Source organism: Nicotiana sylvestris, chromosome 12 (genome assembly GCF_000393655.2).
Source record: "Nicotiana sylvestris chromosome 12, ASM39365v2, whole genome shotgun sequence".
Classification (NCBI taxonomy): domain Eukaryota; kingdom Viridiplantae; phylum Streptophyta; class Magnoliopsida; order Solanales; family Solanaceae; genus Nicotiana; species Nicotiana sylvestris.
Window position 1 is genome coordinate 130,645,937 of NC_091068.1, and position 24,698 is coordinate 130,670,634.

Genomic DNA, 24,698 nt, shown 5'->3' on the forward strand with positions numbered 1-24,698 from the left:
ACAGTGAGGAGTGGTAGTAAAATGCCCCTAATGGTCCAATCAGCTTGGCACGAGGCCCAAATATGGCATCTAGCCCAAAACATAGTAATACTTTCCAAAACACAATAGTATCAAATAGTTTTCAATCAAATACGCGACTTAATAGTCGTATAGGACGGACCAAGTCACAATCCCCAACGGTGTATGCCCCCACGCTCGTCATCTAGCGTGTGCGTCACCTCAAAGTAATGAAACGATGTAAAATCCGGGGTTTCATACCCTCAGGACAAGATTTACAGTCGTTACTTACCTTAAACCGGATGAAAATCTATACCGCGGTGCTCTTGCCTCTCGACTCGGCCTCAAATCGCCTCGAATCTATCCAAAATCAGAATCATATCATCAATACATGCCAAAAGAACAAAACCCAACACGAAAATTATCAAATTAGACCCAAAATTCTGAAATTGGCCAAACCTGACCCCATGTCCCACATCTCGGAATCTAACAAAAATCATAAAACCAGAATCCTTATCCTCTCGCGAGTTCATACAGTCTAAATTTGCCAAAATCCGACCTCATTGTTCACTCAAATTCTCAAAATTCACTCTCCAATTTCAAGCCCTAAATTTCCAAATTTCTAGCCCAACTTCTCAATTAGATGATGAATAAGATCATAAATTCATGAAATTTAAACCATTATAGGTTAGAATCACTTACCCATCGCCTCTCTTCCGAGTTTCATAAGCCCAAAATCGAAAAATGAAGAACAAACATCGAGCTGAGGTTTTCTGTCCAGCAAAACCGCACATGCGGTCCAATACCCGCTTCTGCGGCACCGCACATGCGGAAATTCCATCACATGTGCAGAACTCACTTAATGTACCATATCTGTATCTATGGCCCCTACATCGCACCTGCGACCACGCAGATGCGGCCAGTCCTATGCATCTGCGGTCCAGCCCAGACCTTCCATTTCCGCATCTGCGGTCCTCCTAGCGCACCTGTGACGACGCACCTGCGGTTCTCACTCCGCAGGTGCAGAAACATCAGAAGCAGCAGCTTCAGCTGCATCATTCCTTGTCCAAACTCTCTATTAACCATCCGAAATCATCCCGAGACCCTCGGGACCTCAACCAATAATACCAACAAGTCATATATCAACACACGAACATAGTCGAACCTTTGAAACACTCAAAATAATATCAAAACATCAAATTACCCTCATATTCAAGCCTAAGGATTTCCAAACTTTCAAATTCCGCAAATGATGCAAAAATCTATCAAACCTCATCCGAATTACCTGAAATTTTGCACACACATTACAAATGACACAACGTACCTACTCTAATTTCCGAAATTATAATCCAACCCCGATATCAAGATTTCCACTGCCAACCGGAAAACGCCAAATTTTCAATTTTGCCAATTCAAGCCAAAATCTACCACGGACCTCCAAAATACATTCCGAACACGCTCCTAAGTCCAAAATTACCCAACAGAGCTAACCAAATCATAATAATCCAAATCCGAGATCGAATACTAAAATGTGAAGACTGGGTCAAACCTTTCAAATTTAAAGCTTCAAGCTGAGAATAATTCTTCAATATCTATTGCGTTTAACCTGAAAACCAAAACCGTCAATTCACATAAGTCATAATACATCATATAGGGCGAGTCATGCCCGAGATCTGGCGAGCAAAGTACAATTGCTCAAAACGATTGATCGGATCGGGTCGTTGCAAGCACGTTGAAGTGGTGATTTAAGTGAGTTATTAAATTGGATAGATGGAAAAATTGAAGTTTTTTCTTTCTTGGCAAGGATTAAGAATAGGCCATGAGTGGTGTTAAGTAAGAAGAATGTATAACTCTTAAGCCTCACAATAAAACTTAGTAAAATAATTATGAGCTCCGTAGTTTTCTTTAGGCGCGTTAATTAAATAAATCATCATGGCTATGAGTACAGTTCCCGTGGTAAAATTAAGATACATAAATCCCAATTTGAGTGCACGTTTTACCCAACTCGACCACAACTTGGAATAATAATAAAATCATTATGTTGTAGACCGTGGGTGCGTTCCACGTGATGCGATTCACAATGTGTACAAAAATAATAAGTGTGCGACATCGCAACTTATTTAAATAAACTCCATAAGTCCTAAAAGCAATTAAAACTCTATTAAAAGCGGTTAAAAAAATTAAAAATGCACAATAGGTTTTAAACATGTAATAAATCAGATAATTAGGCCAATTATTAATAGTTAAGCGACCGTGCTAAAACCACGAAACTCGGGAGTGCCTCGTACCTTCTCCCGGGTTAACAAAATTCCTTACCTGGTCTTCTGATTTCGCAGACTTTAAAACATAGTCAAATTACTCGATTTGGGAATTAGAATAAACCGGTGACTTGGGACACCATATAATTATCCCAAGTGGCGAATCTGATTAAATAAATAACTTCATTTCGATTAATGTCACTTTAATTGGGAAAACTTCCTATCCCCTCAAGAAAAAGGAGGTGCGTGACATCCGATAGCCACATAAGTGTATATATATATATATATATATGTGTGTGTGTGTGTGTGTGTGTGTGTGTAGGGGCTATTATTTTGAGAGCGACTATACAATGTCATTTTCCCTTCAGAATTTTGAGGAGTTATTTGGTTCGGGACAAATAATCTGGAATTAGTTCTGTATGTGATAATTAATATCAAAATAATTTTAGTATAAAATTTATAACATTTTAACTAATACCAATATTTAAACACTGAATAAATATAACCCAAATTTGTTTCGGGATGGGGAGCAAAGAGAGAGCAAAAGAATGAGGAAGAAATTCAAAAATAGCCAGATTTACAAGTGGTCATTCAAAAATAGCCACAGTTTCAAAAGTAATCGATTTTTAGCCACTTTTCTTGTAAAGATAAATCTGAATGAAAACACTGTTCAAAATCCAGAAAAATACTCCAATATATTATACTGGAGTTCCAGCATATGTATACTGGAACTCCCATATAATATACTAGAGTTCTAGTATAATATACCGGTCCAGTATAATATACTGGAGATTGGAGCACCAATGCTACAATCTCCAATATATTATATTGGAACTTTTCGAATGTTGGAGTTCCAGCATAATATGTTGGAAATTCATACACAAGTGCACCAACGTCCAATATATTACGCTGGAACTCTTCGTGTTGCAGCAAAATATCATATGAACCCAATGTTGACTCCACAACATAAAAATTGCACGGGGTGCCCTATTTGGTCGCCCCCATTAAACCTATACCCATTTGTTAAAAAAGTTTTAACTTGTACCCACTTTTTAAACAATTTCAGCCCCCTTTCTCCTCCCCCTTCTCCTCCTCCGTCTTCTTCTCCTTCTTCTTCTCATTCTTCTCCTTCTTCTTCTCCTTCTTCTCCTTCTTCTTCTTTTTTTGTTGTTGGTGCTGCTATGAAACTTTAGTTCAGGGGATGATTGCCATAATTATGTTTATCAGATTATTGAAAAATAAATTATAAATAATTATGTAAGTTAGTAGACAATAATTTGTGAATATTTATACGTAATTATGTTCTTTTCACGTTTATTGTTTCCAAAATTTATGATTTAGATACTGTTGGCAATCTGATTATTTTATAGTAGTAATACATTGTGAAAGAATAATATAATTATTTATCTAGTATGTTAGAAAGCTTTTTCAAAAACTTCAGCTTATATAGTGCTGAGGTTTTTACAAATGAATTAAATAATTTCAGCATCTTCTGTTGAAGTTTTTGAAAAAGCTTTATGACAAAACTAATGAATCTAGGACAAAAAACTTCAGCTTATATAGTACTGAAGTTTTTACAAATGAACTAAATAACTTTAGCATCTTCTGCTGAAGTTTTTGAAAAAGCTTATCCAAGACAAAAAAAATTCAATTTATTTAGTGCTGAAGTTTTTACAAATGAACTAAATAATTTTAGCATCTTCTGCTGAAGTTTTTGAAAAAGCTTTATGACAAAACTAATGAATCCGGGACAAAAAAACTTCAGCATCTTATCCAGGAGAAAAAAACTTCAGCATATTGCCTTTGCTACTTCAGACCCGTCTACTAGACTGCTGAAATTTTGCGTGATTACATTTGCTACTTCAGCCTCGTATGCTGAAGTTACACGAAAAAGTGGGTATGTTTGTAATTTTTTTTGCAAAGCGGCACAAGTTAAAACGTGACCCAAAAAGTAGGTATAGACGCAAATCCCCCTCCACAACCTGTGCCATGCATGGCTTTAGTCCATAATTTTTTTTTTGGCAATCCGCTAGGCAAGCGCCTAGGGCTAGTTTTTTATTAATAAAAGAAAAAGAAAAAATACAACCATTAGGAAAAGTACAAATAAGGGGGACAATAGCACCGGTATTATTACCATATGCCTTGGCTATATAATCACTCCTCTCCGCCTCACATTGCCTTATGATGACAGCCTCATGTAGAGGATTCATGGTGTAGCTGCCGGCAAAGTCTCACGAGGGCATATAATCTCATAGCCGTGTGGATATTTTTTCAAAGGCATATGACCAAGGCAACTCAAACCGGGCTAAACCTTACCTTACTAATCCTATTGAGGCTTTAAATAGCCTCACCTACTAACATGCATGTAAAAAATAAGAATTGGAAAGTATTAAATATTCAATGATCATCACAGAGTTTATAACATACTCTGTGATGATATTACAAATGAGAATACTAATATAATGGTAGAATAAAATGATGAAGGAATTAAAATGTTGTCCCTTCTTGTCCGAACTTGTAATTTCTTCAATTTGTAACTCTTTTTCATCATAATCCCAATTCTTCAAGATGTATTCAAAATTCATGATTTCTTTTTTGAACGATTGGACTTTGTAGATGTAGTTGGGGCGGCCTTCTTTTGTTTGGCAACTCTCATTGGAGGTCGCCTAATATTTAAAAAATCACTAACCTTGTCGTTCCAACTAATTTTCCGTGTATGAGTCCTCTTACCTTTGCCGCTATGCATTGGTGATAGATCCCCTTTGTTCCATATTTGTCTCTCGGTTTGCGCATGAATTTCATCACGAGTCTTAAATTTTCTGCTTTAATTTATTTTTCAATGTTTTGTGATTAAGTTGATCTAATTCTCTTGTTTTAATTTTTAAAAGCCATTATTACGGATGTCACGAGATCAAAAAGTCAAAATTTGAGTTTTAGTAAGCTTTGGCCATAAGTTTTTGAAGTTTTTTTTCAATTTTTTTTCTTCTTCAAGATATAAGCTTGTTTATAGAATTAAACTAGTTTTTGGGAGATTTTGAAAACCAAAATTTGAAACCCCAAATATAGCTTAAGGCTTCTTTTTGAACCAAATCATGAATATTTGGGGCTTTTTAGCTGAAAAAAAGGAAGAAAAAGGGATTTTTTAACGTACAAAAACATACCCCAAAATTATGTCCAAACACATTTTCAATTTTACATTAAACTTCACCTAAATCAGCTTTTTCAAAAAATATTTGGGAATCTATGTCAAAACGGGTCCTTAGTTACATTATCCGAAAAGTATAATCTGGTAAACTTTGCATCATCCTTAAATCCCAAATAGCTTTTAAGACGCTCTCACAAAAGAAATCTATCCAATAAGTTTATATTAACGAAGATAACTCAAATCTTCTTAGCAAGGTTAATGAAGACTTATACACTAAGATTTTTATTTTTCAAGAAAATTTAACTTGGACAAATACAACAGGCCCTTCCTAATAAATTCAAGTGAATTCCTCATTGTAGGTTGAGGAACATAATAACAAGGAACTTTGTTGGCTGAGAAACAAAATGATATCTTCATAAATTTTAGCACTGTGAAGTAAGAAACTTAATGACTATAGGAGGTTTTTGTAATGATTCTCAAAACTATAGGAACATATAATACAATTTAGAACAAAGGGAGTCAACGAAATCAAGATTACATTTAGTCAATTCCGTTGGTAAAAATGAGTTTACTTATGGTTTTAGCCAAAACAGGACCAATTTTTCTGAATAATATTCTAGATTTTCTCCTTGTTAAAGACGCAGCTAACTTGCTCTAGTTCAACCGATTAGCATTTCGTCAGCTTGGTTTGTGGTTACTGATTATTGTTAGAAAAATAACAAAATAAGGGACGAAATAATTAGGCCTTGATAATGTAGTCACTGTCCTTTAAGGAATTTAAGCCTCCCAATTTCGTTGCTGCAGGGATTATGGCAGAATTCCTCCAGGATTCTACAAAACCTCTGAAATCCGAGTTTCAGCAAGTAACTCGAATTTTCCACAAGAACAAAATAGTTGTGAGTTGTAGAAGATAAGTTGAAGAGAAAGAGATAAAAGTTTCAGATGATTTCGTTTTGGAGATAAAATAGGTATTTATAATACCTCTTGGAATCTGTTGGAATTAACAGACTCATCTCTTCATAACAGTCACCTTTTAAAAACCAACAACCACCTTCTTTTGAATTTAAAAAAAAATATTAAAACGTTTTTCTGAAATTAAAAGGCTAAAACGTTTTTAATTAATCAAATAATGGGTGACTAAAATATTAATTCGGGCTACTTAATTGGCCCAAACCCCAATCTCGACTATTAATAATATAGTCAAATTCCAATTTTCCTCCAAAACACCCTCAAAATATTTAAACTATATAAGACAAAGATGTTCTTTTAAACACCTCTTCCTTTATTTCTTTTTCCAATGAGGGACAAAACAACCTCTTCTCAAATACTCCCATCAAACACTAACTAATCTAACAATTATGCCTAATTATTACCTTATAAAAAGAACTAAGCGATCACTGCAAATATAATCCGATTTTAGAATCCAGAGTCAAATCTCATTGAGAACTAAAATTTAGCTGTAATTGTTCACTATCACAAGAAAACAAGTTCAACAATTTTTAAGTTATAAGGATTGTGAAAAAACAGAAAATTCTCAACTAAACAGACTACGGATTTGAGACAAAATTAAAGAGGACTAGAGTTATGATTTCTCCAATTGTCGGAATCTTTCTAGCTACATTAGCTATAAGTTCGCCTTTGCTTTTTATGGATTGTGAGCACTCAACTTACCGTAATTTTCTCTCGAGCAATCTCGATAATTTACTAGACATGTTCTCTCGAACTACTCTAGCTGGCAATTTCTCAAAGCTCACGACGACCACACCAAAGCTTCCTTCCCGCTTTTAAACTCGCTGTACCGATCTCTCATATACCTAGGGAATGATGTTTTTCAACAACTATCTAGCTAAATACATATTCTCTCTCAAGCAATATATAATAAATATGTTAATTTAGAGCTCTTCAATTGACTAAAATAACCATGTAGTAAATCAAATAGAGAAATCTAAAGACTCAATTATAACAAAACATATAAAGAATTCATCCTACAAAAGGTTCCATCAAAATCTTAGAAAGAAATTTGGCTACTCATAGTCATGCTAACAATTACGTTAATAATTGAAAGCATTAATCTACAAACTAAGGAAGAGCGGAAGAAAAACTCTTGTGATCTCGTGCTTGCAATTCTTCTAGCGGTCTTTTCCTCCTCAAAAGTTCTAACCTATTAAAACTAGGTTGGGAGGGGGGGGGGTATTTATATGCTAGGTTACAACTAGACTAAAATAACTAGGTCTTAAGTTGACTAGGCGTGCAAAAAGCCTCGGAATAGGGCCAGGCACGTCATGCCTAATCAACCTCGCCCCGGAGCTCACCCAGACGACGCTGGGGCACATTCTTGGTGCCTTAAGCCTCACAAGGCATCATGTAAGGCGCCGACTTTTGGTTGCCTAGCACCCTCTGGGGCGCCATTCTTTCCTTGCCTAGTTTTGCATGGGGCACCATTTTCACCAGGCGTCGCTCCATGTAAGCCGTCAACTTCACTACGTGCTCTACATGCCAATTCGTGCATTCTTCTCTTTATTTCATTTTCAAGTATCCCTACACGTAGAACAACTCAATTAAGCTCAAACGTTGCACAAATCATCAATATTTTATACCGATTATAGGGTGAATACAATATAAAGTATTAATATTTTAGCCACACATCAATTTCAATAGACTATATCTCATATAGAGAAGTTGAATAAAGACTTTAACTTCCCACCTTATTTTCTATATATTTAAGTTTTATTTATTGACGTTATATATATGAATTTGAATAACCCAATTTAATATAGACACCTATATTGTAATCACTACTACCTATTCTCAATTCATTTTTGGTAATTTTTATTATATAAGATAACAAAATTTAACAAATTTCTTTAATATTTTAAACTTTGCGCCTAGTTACTAACACATAAAATAAGATAGATGGAATAATTCAGCTACCTAAGCAAGTTCCCACTTCTAGAATGACCTCATCCTTTAGGACAAGGACATTGAGTAGGGAAACCTGATGTAATAGGACAAGCGAGCATTGGAAATTCGACCAGAGATAATGCGAACACATCCCATCCGATTGCACCACATCCTTTGGTGGTTGTACTACAATGAATGAAATAATTCCATCTCAATTGGTGAGCATTACAATGAATAAAATATAAGTCATCACGAATTGATCAATAACATTCTATTACTGCTAATAACATTAAAAGACCAACAAACGAAGAAGGAAAAAAAATTAACACTAGGTAGCCAAGCCAAATTCATTATATAAACTTTTCAACTATAGCTAAATCCTTTATTAGCTAGTGCAGTCTGTTGGCAAGGAGGAGATTTTGTTGGCAACAAGATCATATCCAATTAGGAAATTTGCCTGCTCCAAGTTTCCAAAAATGGCAACTTCCTCTGCTGGCACTATTGTAAGAGAAACCAAATCTTCCTCCACTTCTGCAAACGTGCTCGAAGGCGACAACTCTAAATCTGCATCTGTAAAATGCGCGGCAATCTTGGAGCATCAATACTCGTAACAGAGGCCAAAAGTGCCCGAAGGATCATCCTTCTTAGTAGCATTGATCAAAACCACTAAAGTTGATTCCAAACTCGAGTAATTCGCTAGGCAATAATGTTAATATCGCACCAGAATCAATTATAATGTTCCCTTGACCATCATCTCCAGTAGTGATGAAGCAATTTTAGGAGATTTGAAATCCACTATCTTATCTCCGACGCTAATACTTTTCAGATTTAGATAATAGAACGTAGACAGTTCCTTTTTTTATCAAGGAGTTGAAATGACGTTAGGGCCAGACACAATGACGCTACTACCAAAATTTATGTGACTGGTGGCATTAGAAATTGATGATTGTAATGGAATTGTGATTAAACAATAAGAGAATTTTCCATTGATTTCTTTATCCAATTGGTTGACAATTGAAACTTCACCACCACCTAAGCCAATAATAACAGAAGTATAGTTGTTGAACGTGCCACTATTGTCATGACCGCAGCCAAAGACAACATCAAGAATGTTAACATTATTTCCAAAAATAGAAGGAAATGTGAATTTCTCAAAAGCAAGGTCACCAATAGTTTGTGATTGGTCACCATAGCTCATTTGATATTCACAAATATTTCCTCTCACACAAGAAGTCTCTAGTGATACACATTCTTCAGCGTCACATTGTACAGTTTTATAAGTAGAGCTTTTTGGGAATCAGAAAGGCGTGCTGATTGTCACGACTCAAAATCCAACTAGTCGTGATGATATCTAATATAACCTGCTAGGTAATCCAATTAACAACAATCTAATTTAATGAGATTTATCGAGAAAAATAAATAATAAAATAGCTGAACCTTTCTAATTTTCCCAAGGATTGGTATTACAAACCATACGCTTCTAAAATTTAGAATTTACAAAACTGGCATGAAATAAAATACATCATTTGTTGAAATAAACGTGAACATATTAAAATTCCAAAGCTATCAAGGACAAGAGGCAGCTGTAACCGGATCGCAGATACATCTTCAATGACAGCTCCCGCTATACACAACAACATCAGCATCCAAAATCAGCACGCAAGGTGCAAAAGTGTAGTATGAGTACAACTGACCCCATGTACCCAGTAAGTATATTGACTAACCTCGTCGAAGTAGTGACGAGGATTTTTAGTTAAAAAGATACTCACTGTTATAACCTGTACAGTAGACTAGTAATAGAAACATTTATAGGGCATAACATATAAAGGTACGATAAAACAATTGTGCGAGGCAATAAATGGTTACTAGGAGAAATTACAGTAGTAAATTCATAATTTTTCCTGGTGTGAGAAATGTATTCAAGATATCAAATTGAATGGCACGGTAACACTTTCGTGCATTTATCTCATTCTCACCCAATATATGTTTGTAGATCAAATCAATTGGCACGATAACACCATTCATGCATTTATCTCTTTCTCACCGAGCATACATATAACAATACCAACTAGGTGTGAAAAATGCCAATAACAATAACCATAAAGTGGAAGACACACATGAAGCAATAGCAAACAAGGCGGTACATATGGACAACAAAAACAGACTGAGAAAAATGCATAGATGTAAATGATACAACAAGGGAAAATTAGCGTGATATTTGCAAGTTAAACAGATAGAATGCATGAACACCACATCAACAATTAGGATAAAAGACAAAGACAGAACAATATCGACAACCACATAGAAAAACATAGGTATAACAGTAACAGTCATAGGTAAAGGCATGGATACATACACAAGTAAAAAATATCACAATAAAATGCATGTCCCTCATCCTCGCCTGCATGGAAACACCCTTCGTGCCATGGACATAGGGTAATATAAAAACATGATAATGTAACTAAAATGGCACGACATCAGCCTTCGTGCTTTTACTCTCATCCTCACATGATAATGTATATGATAACATGATAATATAATTGACATGGCACGACATCACCCTTCGTGCTTTACACTTTTCCTCACGTAATAATGAATGTGAAATGACATGACATCACCCTTCGTGCTTTACACTTTTCCTCACATGATTATGTAGATGAAATGATACGAAATCACCCTTCATGCTTTACAGTCTCCCTCACATGATAATGTATATAAAATAACACGGTATCACCCTTTGTGCTTTATAATCTTTCTTACCAAGAGCATGTATATCATTAATAAGCAAGGTAGGAAGCATAAATAACATCAAGGAGAGTGTTTAAGCGAATGTTCCAATTAAACATCAATCACGACTTTCAAGCCAATAAAATTCAATAAACTTCAATTAATTTATTATTCAATTATTTCAACAAGTCTCAAAAATAATATTCAACTCAAGTATAGAATTCAAAATCTTAAGAATAACGGTCGTAGCGTCATATTTGTGATTAAGTATAATAATGACCGAAGTTAGCACATCAATAATGTCACGACCCAAATTCCCTTATAGGCCTTGATGACGCTCAACGTCGCCGCTAGGCAAGCCAACGATGTACTAGATATATATTTTCTCTTTTTAATAATTTTAAATAGTTGATTTTTATTTATTAAGTAGATAAAAAGTGGAAAATTATAGTAAAGTAAATCATAAACTAATGAAAGAGCAAATGTAGTGAAATAAATACTCAAAACCATAAAGTGCCTACTAGAATATTTCCAAAACCCGGTGTCGCAAGTGTATGAGAAACTAGTAGAATATACAAAACACCTATGCTACTGTCTGAAATAAGATAGACAGAATACAAAATACAAAAGAGAGACTACGGGTGCTATAGAACGGACTCAGAGAGCAGCTAACTACTATGCCTCGAGGTATAGGGGTGCGCTCCTGAATGACTGCTAGATGAACCTGCCTCAGATCCTAGCACGATTAGTGTAGAAGTGTAGTGTGAGTACATAAACAATATGTACCCAGTAGGTATCTAGTCTAACCTCGAAAAAGTAGTGACGAGGGGTCGACATTGACACTTACTATGGCTAATAAATAAGTACAGATATTCTGGATAGGCATGGATATATCAATAATAATAACACAATAACAAATAGAAAATAGGTGATTTTTTAACTAGAAGTCAATTTAAAAACCTCCAATTAGCACACACTAACCTCCACAAGTACGTCCATCAAGTAAACTATATTTTCTCAAGTCATGAAAGTAAAATCAAGTGTAATCAGATTCAGAACATTATCACGCACGATTTATGTCGAGGTCGTACGGCCCGATCTAGAATAATGTGTACACCGCCAAGGGTTGACCGACACGAATCACAGATGCATCTATTATACTACCGAGGGGTTTGACCCACTCCACAAGAGGAGAGAATACTCTACGGCTTCCGATTTAAAGGATATCACAAGACTAATTCATTAGGAGGCATAATTTCTATCAATGGCCAAGTAACTCGCCAAAACTTAAAATAAGTGAAGTTCGGTCTTTACGAATCATTTATCAAGTTTCAATATAAGTTAAGCACTTAAATTAACAAGTAGAGTGCAGACAATACAAGTATTCATGATAGGATCCCAAAACTATCCGGACATAAGCATGATTTGTAGCTATGCAGGGACTCTCGTCACTTTGTGCGTACGTACCACCTACAATTAAAAGAAAATAGTAACTTAAAATACCTATGGATTAAATTTCCCATTACAAGGTTAAGCAAGAGACTTACCTCGTCCAAAAGCTCACTTTCTGGCCAACAAATTGACCCTATAGTCTCAAGTTGGTGCCGAACAATCTGAAGCTAGTCATATATTATATAAATCAATCAATGTATGCTCAAAAGTTCATAATTTAGCTATTAGAGTAATTACCCAGCCCAATTGAAGATTCCTAAAATTCACCCCTAGGCCCATGTACTCGGATTCTGATTTTTTTTTAATAAATATTACCTATAACCTCACGAACTCAAATATATAATTTCTACCCAATCCCATAATTGTTTTCGTGACCTACTCCTATTTTTATCAGAAATTAGGTTTTTCAACTAAACCCATGATTTCTACAATTTACATGTTAAGAATCTATCCAAAATCCGCGTATTAAACTCACATTAAGTATGAATTACTTACCTCACAAAGGCGAAAAACTCCTCTCCAAGAGCTCCAAAGTCGACATCTCTAAGTGAAAATGGGGGAAAAGAGCCTATGTCCAAATTAAATGCACCTCACTGCCTCCAGCGATTTCGCACTTGCGGCAGCTTCACCGTTTTTACGGGCAAATGTCCGCTTCTGTGGAACATGCATGATCCAGCACTGGCCGCACCTACAGAAAAACTCCGTATTTGCGAGCTCACTTCTGCGGCTCGCCTCGGGCACCTACGACCTTGCCATGCTGCCTCCCTCTACATATGCGATCCCTCCATCACATAAGCGAGTCTGCTTCTGCAGACACTGGCCAACTCACTCCCAGCTGCTCCTGTGCTCGTTGGCTCGCATCTGCAAGATCACACCCGCGGCTAGTTTCTCGAAGGTGTGAATTCACCAGAAGCCCTGCTGCTTCAACAATTATTCCATGTCCAAACATGTTCCATACATCATCCGAATAGCACCCGAGGCCCCCGGGGCCTCACCCAAACATACCAAAAAGTTTGTAAACATAAGACAGACTCGCTCGAACCCTCAGAACACGTAAAACAACATCAAAATTAAGAATCGCACCCCAAAACCAAATCAAATCAACTTATGAACTTCATGTTCTTCCAACTTAGAACGCGTCGAATCATACGTAAACTTCTCAGAATGACACCAAATTTTGTGTGCAAGTCACAAATCACCATACGGAACTATTACCACGCTCGGAATCTCAAACAGACCTCAATAACACCAAAACCTACTCCAAACCAAACTTAAAGGACTTGAAAACTTTCAATTTTGCGGCAACTTTCAATATTAAGCATCGAAACACCCCGGGGTCATCTGAAATCCGATACGAGCATACGTCCAAGTCCAAAATCATCATATGAACCTATCAGGACTGTCAAATCCCAATTCCCAGGTCGTTTTCTCAAAACGTTGACTTAGGTCAAATTTACCATTTTAAACCATTATTAAGGAATTAAATGTTCTGATATCAACCCGAACTCTTCCAAACCTGAACTAACCATCCCCACAAGTCATAAAATAGTAAAGAAAATATAGAGAGTCTTAATTAGGGGAACAAGGATCTAAAAAGTAAAATGACCGGTTGGGTCATTACATTCTCCACCTCTTAAACAAACGTTCATCCACGAACGGGTCTAGAATCATACCTGTAGTGCCGAATAGTTATGGATATCTGCCTTGCATGTCTTCCTTGGTATCCCAAGTCACTTCCTTGACTGGTTGACCCCTCCACTAAACCTTTACCGTGAAAATCTTCTTGGACCTCAACTATTGAACCTATCTGTCAACAATGGCAACTAGCTCCTCTTCATAACCCAAAATCTCATCTAGCTGAATCGTGTTGTAATCTAGCACGAGCGACCTGTTGGCATGATACCTCCGAAGCATAGACACATGGAAGACCGGATGGACTCTCAATAGACTGGAAGGCAAAGCAAGCTTATAAGAAACCTCCTCAACTCGCCTCAAGACCTCAAATGGACCTATAAATCTTGGGCTCAACTTGCCTTTCTTCCCAAACTTGATGATTCCGTTTATCGGCGATACCTTCAAGAGAACCTTCTCGCCCACCATGAATGATAAATCACATGCCTTCTGATCTGCGTAACTCTTCTGTCTAGACTGTGCTAGGCGAAGTCGCTCCTGAATCAACTTTACCTTTTTCAAGGCATCCTTCACTAAATCAGTACCATATAACTTAGCATCGCCGGGCTCCAACCATCCGACAGGCAAATGACATCGCCAACCATATAAAGCCTCAAATGGAGCCATCTCGATGCTGGACTGATAACTGTTGTTGTAAGAAAATTTGGCCAATGGAAAGAATATATCACGCTGACCTCCAAAGTCAATGACACATGCTCTGAGCATATCCTCTAGAATTTGAACTATCCGCTCTGACTGGCCATCGATCTGCATGTGAAATGCTGTGCAAAGCTTCACCCGGCTACCCAACTCGCTCTGAAGTGCTCTCCAGAAGTGTGAAGTGAAGTGAGGGCCTCTATCTGAAATGATGGAAACAGGTACACCATGCAACCGAATAATCTCCTGAATGTAAATTTAGGCCAATTTCTCTGAAGAATATGTAGACACAATCGGAATGAAGTGTGCTGACTTGGTCAACCAGTCGACAATGACCCAAACTGCATCAAACTTCCTCAAGGTTTGCGGCAACCCAACTACGAAGTCCATAGTAATGCGCTCCCATTTTCACTCAATTATAACCATCTGCTGAAGTAGGCCACCTGGCCTCTGATGCTCATACTTGACCTGCTGAAAATTTAGACACATCGTTACATACTCAACTATGTCTTTCTTCATCCGCTGCCACCAATATGCTGCCTCAGGTCACGATACATCTTCGTAGCACCTGGATGAATAGAATATCGAGAACTGTATGCCTCCTCTAAAATTTTCTCCCTCAAGCCATCAACATTAGGAACACATAGACGACCCTAGATTCGTAGAACACCATTTTCACCGATAGTAATCTCCTTGGAACACCCCGTAGTACTATCTCCCTGAGAACCAATAAGTGTGGATCGTCGTTCTGATGATCCTTGAACTGCTCGAATAATGAAGACTGAGCGATGACGCATGCAAGAACTCGTCTGGGATAAAAAATATCTGACTTCATAAGTCTGTTAGCCAATGACTAAATGTCCAAAGCCAATGGTCTGTCCTCTTCTGAAATGAATGCCAAACTGCCCATACTCTCAACCTTTCTTCTCAAGGAAACCGCAACTACAATCGCCTTGCCTCGATGATAAAGGATGGTAATATCATAGTCCTTTAGTAACTCAAGCCACTTGCACTGCCTCAAATAGAGATCCCTCTTTCTGAACAAATGCTGCAAGCTGCAATGATTGGCGTAAACCTCACAAGACACCCCACAAAGATAATGCCTCCATATCTTAAGAGCATGAACTATTGCAGCCAACTCCAAATGGTGTACGAGGTAATTCTTCTCATGGGGCTTCAACTAGCGTGAAGCATATGCAATAACTCGACCCTTCTACATCAATACACAACCCAAGCCAACGCGTGATGCATCACAATACACAGTATACATCCTTGAACTGGAAGGCAATACTAACACTGGTGCTGTAGTCAATACGGTTTCGAGCTTCTGGAAGCTCGCCTCGCAATCATCGAGCCATCAGAACGGAGTAGTCTTCTAGGTCAATCTAGTCAAAGGTGCTGCAATAGATGAGAATCCCTCCACAAACTGGCGATAATAACCTGTTAGCCCCAAGAAGCTCCTAATCTCGGTCACTGTGGTAGGACGAGGCCAACTCTGGACTACTTCGAACTTCCTGGGATCTACCTTAATACCCTCACCTGATACAACATGCCCCAAGAATGCCACAAAATCTAACCAGAAGTCACACTTGGAGAACTTAGTATATAGATTCTGTTCCCCCAAGGTCTGAAGCACAACTCTCAAATGCTGCTCGTGCTCCTCCATGCTATGCGAGCAGATCAATATGTCATCAATAAAGACAATGCCAAGCGAGTCAATATAGGTACTAAGCACTCGGTTCATCAAATCCATAAATGCCGTCGGGGCATTAGTCAAGCCGAAAGATATCACTAGAAACTCATAGTGGCCATATCTAGTCCGGAAAGCTGTCTTCGGAACATCTGAAGCATGGATCTTCAGTTTATGATACATATATCTCAAGTCAATCTTAGAGAACACCCTAGCACCCTGCAACTGGTAAAATAAATCATCAATACGTGGCAATATATACTTGTTCTTAGTGGTAACTTTGTTCAACTAGCGGTAGTCAATGCACATCCTCATAGTCCTATCCTTCATCTTCACGAACAACATTGATGTACCCCAAGGAGACACACTAGGTCTTATGAACCCCTTTTCCAACAACTCCTCAAGCTGTTCCTTCAACTATTTTGGATCCATGCGGTACAGTGGAATAGAGATTGGCCGGGTACCTGGAGCCAGATCAATACAGAAATCAATATCATGATCTGGTGGCATGCCTGGTAGATCAAAAGGAAATACATATGAGAACTCCTAAACCACATGCACTGAATCAATTGCTGTAGTCTCTGCAGCAGTATCCAAAACATAAGCTAGATAATCCAAACAACCTTTCTTGACCATATGTCGATCCTTCAAAAAAGATATAACCCGACTACATGCACTGACAGATGAACCTTTCCACTCAAATTTAGGCAACTCTGGTATCGCCAATGTAATAGTCTTAGCATGGCAATCAAGGATGATATGGTACAGAGACAACTAATCCATGACCAGGATGACCTCAAAGTTGGTCATATCAAGCAACAAAAGATCCGCTCTAGTCTCATAACCACAGAAAGTCATGACATAGAACCGATGAATCCGATCCACAACAGCAAAATCGCCCACTAGCGTAGAAACATATATAAGAGTAAACAAGGACTCGTGAGAACACCCAAAAAATGAACAAACAGATATATGGATATGTAGACCCTGGATCAAATAGTACCGAATCATCCTTACCGTAGATAGAAATAATACCTGTGATCACGACATCTGAGGCTACTACATCTGGTCTAGCTAGAAAGTCATTGAACCTAATTGGAGTGCCACTGATCGGCCTCTACCTCTAGAATAGCCCCTACCCACCTGCACTCCACCTCTGGGTGGCCATACGACTGATGCATCAACTGTTGCAATAATCATAGGCTAATGCTGTATTGCCTTGCCCCGAGGCTTGGTGTAGAATATCCTCACATGACAAAGATACCTGCATTTGAAAAACCCTCTCAGTTCAGAAAATGACTAACCCTGAGTCTAACTTTGAGGACCTGAACTCTGACTGGAGAAATCCTAAATAGTTGGTAGACGGTAGGAGCTCTCTGGAATAGCGCTGAAGTAGGGCCGCACTGGAGCACCCCGAGAAGGTGCCTGCTAGACTGTCCCCTCACAAACTGACCCCTGCCCTCATACGGAGCACTACTGAACTGCTGACAAATACCATCGATCCTCCGAGCTATCTCCACCACCTGCTCGTAAGGAGTCTCCATCTCAACCTCTCAGGCTATAGTGACCTGGATGCCACAATGCAAACCCTCAATAAACCTCCGTACTCTCTCTGCATCAGTGGGGATTATCATACATGCATGGTGGAACAACTCAGAGAATCTCGCCTCATAGTCGGTCACAGACATCTGACCTTGTTGGATCCACTCGAACTGACCCCGTAACTCTTCCCTCTAAGAGGGTAGGATATATTTCTCTAGAAAGAGATGTGTGAACTGGTCCCAAGTTAAGGGAGAAGAACCTATTTGTCTGCTGAGAAGATAGGACTGCCACCATCTATGGGCCCTGCCCCTCCAGCTGAAAGGTGATAAAGTCCACCCTGCGGGACTACAATATCATCATATTGTGCAGTCTGTCCCTGCAACGATTAATAAATTTATGGGGGTTCCTTATGTCGCTCACCTCCAAAGGCGGGAGGATGTAGCCTGGTCTATCTATCAAATAGCTTCTGCTGCTTGCCGGCTGTGGTTGGTCTTTCTCTAGTATAGCCGCTGCAACTGGCTGAGCTAGGCCCACGGGTAGTTCACCTGGGTTTTATATACAACAACTGCATGCCTTGGAGCCTGAGCAATAGGGGTATGTGCACCCCCTCCCTCTTGAGATGTGGCTAGGTCTGCTGGAAATAAACTAGTCTACGTCACAGAGTCCATAAACCACAGTATACGGCCCATGACCTCCTGGAATCCTGGTGCGGACATGAAATCTGTTGGGGCCGGCTCTGTCGTAGGTAACTCTCCCTGGTCCTCAATAACAGGATCCTCCACTGTATCCACTGGTGGCATAACTAGAGCAACTCTATGATGCTTTCATCCTCTAGCACGAGTTGGAGCCCTCCCTCGGCATCTACCTCGGCCTCTAACAATCGGGGGAGCAGCTCCTCATGATCTGGTACATCTACCGCGCGCGTTCCTACCATCTGTGAGAGAACAAGAGAAAGATACTTAGCACAACATCAACTGCACGATAGGAGATGAAAAAAGAGAGGTTTCCTAACACCCTATAGCCTCTCGAAGATAAGTACGGACATCTCCGCACCAATTTACAAGACTCTATTATGCCTGCTCATGACTTGTGAGACGTATGTAAACCTAGTGCTCTGATATCAAGTTGTCACGACCCAAATTTCCTTATAGGTCGTAATGGCATCTAACGTTGCCGCTAGGCAAGCCAATAGTGTACTAGACATGTATTTGTTCTTTTTAATAATTTCAAAATAGTCGATTTTTATTTATTAAGTAGATAAAAAGTGGAAAATTATAGTAAAGTAAAACTAATTAAAGAGTAAATGCACTGAAATAAATACTCAAAATCATAAAGTGTCTACTAGAATATTCCCAAAACTCGGAGTCACAAGTGTATGAGCAACTAATAGAATATAAAAAATACTTATGCTACTATCTGAAATATATAGATAGAATATAAATACAAAAGAGAGACTACGGGTACTGCAGAACGGACTCAAAGAGGAGCTCACCACTATGCCTCGGTGTATCGAGGGTGCACGCCTGAATGACTGCAGATGCACCTGTCTCAGATCCTACACGATTAGTGCAGAAGTATAGTGTGAGTAAATAAACAACATGTACCCAGTAAGTATCTAGTCTAACCTTGAAGAAATAGTAATAAGGGGTCGACATTGACACTTACTATGGTCCAATAAATAAGTACAGAAATTCTAGATAGGCATGCATACATCAATAATAATAACACAATAACAAACAGTAAATAGGTGATTCTTTAAGTAGAAGTCAATTTAAAAACCTCCAATTAGCACACACTAAATTCCACGAGTACGACCATCAGATAAACTATATTTTCTCAAGTCATTAAAGTAAAATCAAGTGTAACCGAACTCCTAACTTTATCACGCATGATTTATGCCGAGGTCGTACGGCATCACGAACAACAGATGCATCTATTATACTGCCGAGGCGCTCGGCCCGCTCCATAAGAAGAGAGAATACTCTACGGACTTTCGATTTAAAGGCTATCACAAGACTAATTCATAAGGAGGCACAATTTCTATTAACGGCCAAGTAACTCGTCAAAACTCAAAATAAGTGAAGTTCGGTCTTTACGAATCCTTTATCAAGTTTCAATATAAGCTAAGCACTTAAATTAACAAGTAGAGTGCAAACAATACAAGTATTTCATGATAGGATCCTTAAACTACCCGGACATAAGCATGATTTGTAGGTACACACGGACTCTCGTCACTTCGTGCGTACATAGCATCCATAATTAGAAGCTAAATCATGGTTTCTAGAATTTAATTTTCTATTCATAGTAATCTAGAAGTCAAGGTAGATATGAAACAAGAATGTCACATAATTCTTCAACGCACAATTAATCGTATAATTTACCCCCAAGCATGATTAACCCTGGCACATACATATACACTCATCACTTCATATATGTATCACCCCTGCATGTGGAAAACAATGGTAATTAATAGGAAATATTTCCTCAACAAATTTAGGCAAAACACTTACCTCAACCAAGCCAATTCAATACACTAGAAGCGCCATCCCACTCAAATCATCCTCCGAACGGCTCGCAACTAGCAAAAAGAGACTCAAATACATCAAATAATGTCTAAGGAAATAATTCCCAATAATAAAGGTCAAATTTAAAATTACAACTCCGAAGTCAACAGTAGGGCCCAAGCCTCAGAATCCGACAAAAGTTACAAAAATTCAAACACTCATTCAATCACGAGTCCAATCATACCAAATTTCGATCACAACTCGACCTCCAAATCCTCAGTTTAAAGTCTATAAAATTTCTACCATTGTCAACCCAAACATCAATTTAATGATAAAAACAACAATATATTCATGTAATTTAATCAAAACCGAGTAGAGAATACTGATGTCACGACCTAAAATCTACTAGAGGTCGTGATGGCGCCTAACATCGCCGTTAAGCATGCCAACAATGAATGTTTAACTTAATTACACATTTTAGTATTTTTGAAATCATAATTTTCATCAATTAAATAGTAAGAAATAGAATTTATAGTGTTACTGATAATGTTTTCATAACTACAATAAAGGACAACCCATAAGCACCCCCAAAACCTCATGTCACAAGTGCATGAGCACCAACTAGGACATAAAATAAAATACAATATCTGTCTGAGATACAAATTAGATAGGAGAATACAAATAACTCTGATGGAAACTCTATAGGTTGCGGATCGTAACATGAAATGCAACTCACAGTAAGTACCAGTAATAGCCGCTCTTCTGCGCCCAAAAGATTACCAGACATACATGTACCTGCACAAAAATGTGCAGCAAGTGTAGCATGAGTACGTAAATCAACGGATACCCAGTAAGTATCTAGCTTAACCCTAGAGAAGTAGTGTCGAGGGGTCGATATCGACACTTACTAGTGGTCTAATAAGACAGATACAGTAAAAAGCAAATAGATATAGGGCAAAATAAATAAATGAATTAAACAAATGTAAATACGTGATACGGTCCTCCTCTCTACAATAGACTCAAGCTCTAAATTAGCAATTACCTCCTCAACCGGAACATATATATATATATATATATATATATAGATAATGGACCTCACCAGATAGGTTGTCATAATTCAAATCAGGAAGACTCATAGATACACTGATTTTTTGTCACATATTACGCACAATTTCCATGAGAGTATTTTACAGAAATATCGAAGCATCGAACGGCATGAACCATAGATACATCTATTATACAGCCGAGGCGAACGACTCGCTCCTATGAGAGTGTGGTATATAATACTGCCAAGGCGAATGGCTCGATCTCATCATAATCTGTGCACTGCCGAGGGTCAAACGGCATGAACCATAGATGTATCTATCCTGCTGAGGCTAACGGTCCGATCCCATTAGAATAAAAAGTATTGACGGGTCCTTGACCCCACTCACGATGGAACATGTGAGTTATAAGGACTTTAAGGAAAACTTTCGATGAGAACGCATAATGCGAGAGAAATTCGTTAAAGGAGTACAATTATTCAATGGCTAATCATGAAACTTGTCAAATCTCTACAATAGCAAGTTTATCACTCTACGTCTGTCTAATCTCAAGTAGTAATGCGAAGTAAAAGAATTTAATAAGCAAGAGATAACCCAAATAGTATAGTTATAGCATTGCGGGAGCCTGAGTCTACCTAGACAATAACATGAATGTAGCTACGTACGGATTCTCGTCACCTCGTGCGTACGTAGCCCCCGCAAAAACACATATCAATTACAACACCTAGGGGGTAGTTTCCCCCTCACAGAGTTAGGCAGAAGACTTACCTCGGTCTGAAGTTCCATAACCGGCTCCAACGCCGCTCTAACACCTCAAACCGGTGCCCGTCGCTCCAAAACTAGTCAAGCAATATGAAAACAACAACAATATACTCTAATACTCATAATAAATCAATTTATAATAATTCCAACACCGCTCGAAAAATCAATAAAGTCAACCCTCAGGCCCACGTGTCCAGATTTCGAAAATTTTTGAAACTAAATATTACCCATAACTCATATGGTCTATATCTAGAAAATCATCCAATTTTGTCCATGAATCGACCTTCAAATCAAGGATTTACCATTTCTCAATTTTGGGGCTCGAAATCCCAATTTCTACAATTCAAACACGGATAAAAATAATAACCAACGGAAATAATCATGGATAAAAATCAAAATAAAGGTCATATGTTTACCCCTTGTTGAGATGAGAACAACTCCGCGAAAATTACCTCAAACGGTGCTCTAGAACTCAAAATATGCCCAAAATACTAAAATTCTCGGTTTAAAACACTGTCCAGGCGATTTTTCTTCTTCACATTCACGGGAAAACCTTCGCATTCGCGAAAAGAAATTCTTCGCATTGACAAGTCAATCCAAATTTCCTTCTTCGCGTTTGCGAAATACAAAGTCCGCACCAGAAACCAGCAATTTTTCCCGACACGGAAATGGGCATAAGTTTCTCATACGATGTCAGAATTCGGTGATTCTTGTTGCTATGACTCCGTAATTATGATACGTATCTAATGGTTAAATCAAATAACAAATCAAAGGTCGTTTTCAGAATATGATACCCTTTACATCCAAGGAAACGAGGATGAAACATCAAATAAGAGCACGATACAACCCAAACACATCCGAAACACACCCGAGGCCCCCAGGACCCCGTTTAATCACACCGAACCGTATTAATCACCAAACACTGAACCCAACGTGTCCATGCTCCTCCGCTGAAATCACACCATGCACCACATAACTCATTTGCCCAAGGCAATCTCCCCCAAGTACAATGGCTAAAATTTCCACTAACCCGAAGCTCGTAGTATACCTCATAACATATATAAGCCCTGTTACAACTCTCGCAATACTGCCACGATGGAAGAGATTTGTAGAAACTCATAACCATCTGCCTAATCACAAATCATGGAGTCTCTCCTCCTGACAAGAAGCATTACTTAATTCTGAACTGGACAACAATATTTTCTATTTAATATACCTTATATAAATCCGATCGCAGTGATCACATGTCCAATAATCTCGTCTCACCCAGTACAACCTGCTCAGGCAATAAGCCACCTCAAACACTACCAAAAGTCTCATATGATGCCATAATGTGCCAACAATCTACAAACTCGAATGTGATACATAAGAAAAAATGAACACTCAAAAGAACTACTCACCCACATAACTAATTAAACAACCAAAAAGATGTTATGAACCTTCCTCAGAAAATGAAAAGTGAAACACACACGAGTAGATATAGGGAACTGTACTCAACATCACACTATTGCGGTGTACAACCTGATAACTAAGGATTATAGCTCATTTTACACTTCTTTTTACTTGAGTTTTGATTAAAAATGTATACAAAATAGTCCCAAAGGCTTACATATTGTACTTGTTTGCAGAGATTGGTAAAAAAAGTGATAATTAGTCAAAACCAGCTCAAAAAGGAGTGAAACATACACAAGCACCAAGAACAAGTCCAAGCACAATGCAACAGATCCACTACGGCCGCATTCCATTTAGTGCGGTCCACAGTGAGGTGATTAAGAGAGGTGCATATTTTGGAAATTCAAGCACTGCGGCCGCAAAGCATTTTGTGCTAACCGCAATGGCCTCACCGCGGCTGCAATCGAGTTTGTTGCGGTCCGCAAAGATTGGGGTTCAGAGAGTTGGTAGTTTGGAGGATTATGCCAATGCGGTCCGCGGTCTTTTTTGTGCGGAGCACAGTTGAAGCCACACGGCCGCGGTGCATTTTATGCGGCCTGCATTGGCCAAGTTTCGAGAGCAGAGACTTGAAGCCAAAATGCCTCACCGCAGCCGCACTCCATTTCATGCAGTCCGCGGTACCCCCGCAGGGGTATTTTTGTCCAGAAAATTTGGCCTATTATAAATACTTTCTTTTCTCATTTTTAGGGCATCTTTTGTAATCTAACTTTCAGTTGAGCACGTGAACTGTGGTTTTTGACCATTTTGAGTAATTTTATAGTGGGTTTATCATCGAATCTTCAATTATTAGCTTGTAATTTAATCGTATGGATTATTCTTCATCTATTTATGAGTTTTCTTTCATTATTATGAGTAGCTAGACCCATTATCTAAGGTTGTGGCTCAACCCTAGTGTGG

At 38.3% G+C, this 24,698-nt stretch overlaps 2 protein-coding genes across 2 annotated transcripts; both read right to left on the bottom strand.

Annotated features, from left to right (window-relative positions):
* Nucleotides 1–9,163: 9,163 nt before the first annotated feature.
* LOC104245567 (aspartic proteinase CDR1-like) lies at nucleotides 9,164–9,499 on the bottom strand. Its single transcript, XM_009801188.2, has one exon. It carries the CDS (start codon nucleotides 9,497–9,499, stop codon nucleotides 9,164–9,166), a length of 336 nt encoding a protein of 111 aa, XP_009799490.2.
* Nucleotides 9,500–14,283: 4,784 nt separating this feature from the next.
* On the bottom strand, nucleotides 14,284–18,042 carry LOC138883737 (uncharacterized). Its single transcript, XM_070164444.1, has 4 exons — nucleotides 17,803–18,042; nucleotides 17,051–17,143; nucleotides 16,249–16,717; nucleotides 14,284–15,011 (listed from the first exon to the last, which is right to left on the bottom strand). The coding sequence occupies exons 1-4, from the start codon at nucleotides 18,040–18,042 to the stop codon at nucleotides 14,284–14,286; spliced, it is 1,530 nt and encodes a 509-aa protein (XP_070020545.1).
* Between the last annotated feature and the right edge of the window lie 6,656 nt (nucleotides 18,043–24,698).

Bases quoted from the DNA above. Each gene is read 5' to 3' on its own strand.
- LOC104245567 (XM_009801188.2), bottom strand. From the start codon at position 9,499: ATGAGCTATGGTGACCAATCACAAACTATTGGTGACCTTGCTTTTGAG.
- LOC138883737 (XM_070164444.1), bottom strand. From the start codon at position 18,042: ATGGAGACTCCTTACGAGCAGGTGGTGGAGATAGCTCGGAGGATCGAT. The intron at 17,144-17,802 runs GTTAGTCATTTT...TCTTTTTTGAAG, and splicing joins TCCTCAAAGTTAGACTCAGG to GATCGACATATGGTCAAGAA. The intron at 15,012-16,248 runs GTTATTATCGCC...CCATCATTTCAG, and splicing joins GAGCTTCTTGGGGCTAACAG to ATAGAGGCCCTCACTTCACT.